Source organism: Clavelina lepadiformis, chromosome 5 (genome assembly GCF_947623445.1).
Source record: "Clavelina lepadiformis chromosome 5, kaClaLepa1.1, whole genome shotgun sequence".
Classification (NCBI taxonomy): domain Eukaryota; kingdom Metazoa; phylum Chordata; class Ascidiacea; order Aplousobranchia; family Clavelinidae; genus Clavelina; species Clavelina lepadiformis.
Window position 1 is genome coordinate 18,746,122 of NC_135244.1, and position 4,635 is coordinate 18,750,756.

Genomic DNA, 4,635 nt, shown 5'->3' on the forward strand with positions numbered 1-4,635 from the left:
GTCAAAATTGCGGTGAAGCATTTTCTTACTCGCATAATTTATATCTTACTCAAGATGAAAAACCTCTGAGAACTCTGGTTTGTCCATTTGCAGCAATTGTTAAAAAATTTCTTCGACAAGGTACAGTAATTGTTCGGGTTACAAAGGTGGCCACTGCGTTTGATGAGTGCTTGTCTTTTTTAGGGTTGCGACAAAGAGTTTGCTTAGCTGAGAAGAAAGAAAAAGGTTGGTAACAATATCTATAACAACCACATAGAGAATCGCCACATTTCTCTTTGGCTAATAGCGGAGCTCAACGATGAACCCAGTAAAACTCTTGATTCTTTTTAGCTTCGTTTTGGCATCAGCGGCAGATCCTGTCGTCAAAATCAGCAACGGGCACCTCTTCGGAACTCAGTCATCTGAAGCCCAAGTATTTTACAGGTATCAACTTAAGGCTCTATATCCTATTTCTGTTCGTCGTTTTGACTTGTTCTGGAGAAGCCAGTGTTACTAAATCAGTAAACTAAGATTTGATGAATACATTTTCTTAGACAACGAAAGGCAAAGGCAGCGCAAAGAACAAACCATGCAATCAATATCATTTAGCCGTCTGTTTTGCTTTTATTTATAATTAATCCATCTAAAATATGGCATACATTGCTTCGAAACTTTTAGTTGTCATGTTTAAATAATTCTGTCACAATGCAGCAATAGGTTAATCTTATATATCTCAAATTATTTTGATTGCCAATGATTAATCACGTCTGTAATTTTCAAAAATTTTACTATTCTGGCATCTGTTGGAAAATATAGCTAGAAGATGGTTGCTTATTGAACTGGTTCCAGTTGGAAAATTTTTGAGCTAAAACCTTATTGTGAAGTTTGGTCCAGCAATACTTGCAGTTTTGTTTACAAAAATTAAACAACTTTTCATTTCTTTGCAGTGTACCTTATGCAAAACCACCAATTGGAGATTTGCGCTTTCAAAATCCTGAACCAATCGGGTACCACGGTGACTTGTACGCAAACAACAACACAGAAGTGGGATGCATTGGGATTAGACTTATGTGTTCCATTGGACAATGTGCACAATTCGTAAGCGATTGTCTCAAGTGCTTATAACCCGAGTGGTATCTGTAATAAGAATTGTAGGTTAACGCAAAAACGCAAAACGAGTGCTGAGTTTAGAAGGAGATTTAATAAACCTCTTTTCAAAATAAACTCTGTAGGAATCTGAGGATTGTCTGTATTTGAATGTCTACGTTCCCAACGGTATCGATCTGAGCAACCCAGAAACTCCTCCCAAAGCGGACCGTCCAGTCCTTGTTTGGTTCCACGGTGGCGCCTTTTGGTTTGGCTCCGGACTTTCTTCCATATATGATGGACGTTATTTGACACAAGCTATCGACGCTGTGATAGTTACTCTGAACTACAGATACAGTTAGGCGTTTTTATTTTTCCTTTTATTCTCTTTGATGCGGCGGGTGTAGCAGAGATAAAAGCTTTGATGGATTGGGTTTAGGTCAGCGAAAGTGTTCGGGCTAAGTTCGGGTTCGGTGCATCCAAATATTTTTGCAACATATGTGGAAGAGCAAGGATTTATTTTCATCGTGTTTAATTGTAGTTATTTTCCTGCGTCCATAATCCATATTTTTAACTCATTTAGTCAGTTTAACAATACGGCCTCGAAAATAAATCTCGGGTTTGGGCTTATATTTTCCTGTGAGCCTAAACATCATGCTCGTTCCCATCTCTGGGATGTACCCTGTTAAATAAGGCAAATGTAACTCATACGCAAAGAAATGTGACGCAAATTCAGTATATATTAAAAGTGGGCTATGTTTATAAATAAGTTATAATCACTTTGTGTTGTGTGTATTTAGATGGTGCTGATAGTATATTTGCAAAACGTTTACGTAAAGGCTGCTTGGAAATGACCGTAGCTATATTTGATTTAGTGCCTTTTGGATTTTTGGCGTTGGGTTCCGGAACCTCGTCAGCCCCGGGTAACATGGGTTTCCGCGACCAGCAGATGGCGTTGCAATGGGTTCAAGACAATATCGCCAAGTTTGGTGGTAACCCACAGCAGGTATCTTTCTAAGTTGATTGCGGTTAATGACGCATTGTAAAGTGAAATACTGCAATGTAAAACAAAACATGCGCTTGCATGAAAATTGTCAAGATCTTATATTGAAGATGTGTTTTTATTCATTTGTTATTGCAGGTGACTATATGGGGAGAGAGTGCAGGGGCCCAAAGTGCTGGACTACATTTAATGTCTTCGGTTAGCGCTTCGTTGTTCAAGCAAGCTTTCATGGAAAGCAACCCTGTGGCATTTACTTTCAAGACCCTCGCGCAAGGACAAGAGGAAGGCAAGACACTTGCAAAAAGAGCAGGTTGCATCACTGGCAGTTACAGTTGTCTCGTGTATGTATAAACTTTCTTCCATTAAAAAAAAAGGAATACCGACTACAGTAGCCTATAGTTTGGCAAAAAACATCATATTTGCTTTAAGCCAAAAGTCTTCTGAAGAAATTGTCAACGCTTTCGTGAAAGTCATGGTCGGGAATATGGCAACTGGTGATTTTTACGGATTCATTGAACCATTTACACCATTGATTGATGGTGTCGAATTTACGCAGCAACAGGCCGATGCTTTTGCTGTAAGTAATTGAATCAGCTCAGCTTCCTATGTTGGATAGCCTAACTATTTATATTGAAGCAACCAGTTTTGACTAATTAACATAAATATCTATATATTCAAAGTTTTACATATACCTGTGCTTTAGACTTAGGCCTACTTTATTTAGGCTGGACAATGGAGCACGGAGAAAAGCTTTGTCATCGGTACAAATGCACAAGAACTTTATTTGGTGTCAGCCATGATTCCATTCCCAATGTCATACACTGTACGTGTGAGACCCATAACTAAATTAATTTTATAATTTCATATATACTGTAGCAACATAAAGTGCGTTTTGCTCACTCCTATTAGATGTTCGCTGGAATGTGCGCCACCATGTGGCCAGGTATTTCTGATAGTGTTCTTGACATATACGCACCAGACACAACACTGTCAGACTACAGGTTGGTTGATGTTTAACGTTATACACTTATACCATGATTAAAGTTTGGTAGCTCGATCATAACTGCACCCTAATCAGTATATTCACTTTAACACGTATACTTGCTTTTTTGTTATCAGAGATGCTTATGGTGACATGCTCACCCACTACGCCTTCACGTGTTCGTCGAGATCTGTGGCGAGAAGCGCGAGCAAGACAAAATCCACTGAATCAAACGTTTACTACTTTACCAATTACCAGCCCTTGTCTGGACCAGACTGTTCGACCTTGCTGGGGCCTTTAAAAGTTGGCAGTTAATTAATCTTTGAAATAGAACTAAACTTAAGCTTTCTCTAAGGCTTGCTTTGATATTTTTATAGAATCTTTGTGGGTATTCCTACCATTCAGCTGAACTCTCTTATGCCTGGAGAAGTGGACCATCGGTCGGGCAGACCTATACTGAAGACGAGATTCCATATGTTAACGCCTGGTCTAGTTATATAGGTGTGTAAACCACAGATTGTAAAAAACGTTTAATAAGTTTGTGATCCCTATTCCTTACTGATAGTCTAAGTAGCAAAAGCAGACATTCTGTCGCAAAAGTAATGTTAAAATTGGTTGTATTTTTTACGCAGGAAACTTTATCAAGTCGGGTAATGTCAACAAGGGTCTTGACGAAACCCTCTCCGCAAACTTGGGTAGCTTTGCACAGTGGCCAGCTTACATAGCACCGGCAGATGGCGCGCAACAACTAGGTGAAAATGACTGGGCTAGCGTAGGATTGGTTGCCCCTGCACCTTTTGTGGAGCAAGCGCCGCTAGATCACTACTGCTCATTTTGGGATGGAGTGGGTTACGATTTCAACATCTTTGGTAGACGCATGGCGGAAGCTTTGAATCTGGCAATGCTTGAGAGTCCCTAAAGATGTCTATACGTCTGCCAAATATGCTTCTATAACACCATGAAAATGTGAATCACAAAAATTCCTTAATCATTTATTTGACCATGTTAGACCAGTTTGCAACGGAAAATGTGCTTCTTATCAAGTACTGCTAATAGTTGTAAGAAATCTTGATAACACGTCATTTAAAGCTCTATCAAGTGTAATAATAAACGACAATTCCATCAATCACTGCATATTTTCTGAAAATATGTTGTTCAATGTTCAGTACATTTGTAAGAAGGTGGACAGAAATAAACCTGAAACTTTGGAAATCGACTCGAAATCGAAAAATCGACCTCTTTTTACCGTTAAATCTAACTTCAAACTTGGTGAGCGTGTCTTCGACGTTGATAGAATAAGAATAGTAAGAATAGTTGGCGGATGATTAAAAAACTGGGAATAGCGTCTGCATCGGTAGGTTGTCACAGTCAAGATCCAGATCTTTTTTCTTCAAAAGGCAACGAGGCGCAATCGTTGATAGACTTTGGTGGCGTCATAATTAGGTGTAGTTTAGTGTCATGGTGAATGGTGAATCATGGTGAATAGTGAATCATGGTGAATAGTGTCATGTTGCAAACCAGAGCTTGGAATTTCCAGTAACCAAAGCAGTTAAAATGTTCTTCTTCTAAGCTCACAGAACATGTG

The 4,635-nt window shown here is 39.1% G+C and overlaps 1 protein-coding gene across 1 annotated transcript; it reads left to right on the forward strand.

The window, feature by feature from the left end:
• The first annotated feature begins 262 nt into the window (after positions 1-262).
• LOC143461185 (crystal protein-like) lies at positions 263-4,266 on the forward strand. The gene is made up of 11 exons (XM_076959008.1): positions 263-423; positions 927-1,077; positions 1,212-1,422; positions 1,941-2,071; positions 2,207-2,409; positions 2,498-2,645; positions 2,793-2,891; positions 2,978-3,069; positions 3,188-3,353; positions 3,428-3,551; positions 3,683-4,266. Exons 1-11 carry the CDS (start codon positions 299-301, stop codon positions 3,967-3,969), a joined length of 1,737 nt encoding a protein of 578 aa, XP_076815123.1. The 5' UTR covers positions 263-298; the 3' UTR covers positions 3,970-4,266.
• Positions 4,267-4,635: the final 369 nt, after the last annotated feature.

What these genes read in the sequence shown, in the direction of transcription:
- LOC143461185 (XM_076959008.1), top strand. Translation starts at nt 299, where the DNA reads ATGAACCCAGTAAAACTCTTGATTCTTTTTAGCTTCGTTTTGGCATCA. An exon ending in CATTCCCAATGTCATACACT is followed by an intron (nt 2,892 to 2,977) that starts GTACGTGTGAGA and finishes CACTCCTATTAG; the next exon opens with ATGTTCGCTGGAATGTGCGC. An exon ending in CGCCTGGTCTAGTTATATAG is followed by an intron (nt 3,552 to 3,682) that starts GTGTGTAAACCA and finishes TTTTTTACGCAG; the next exon opens with GAAACTTTATCAAGTCGGGT.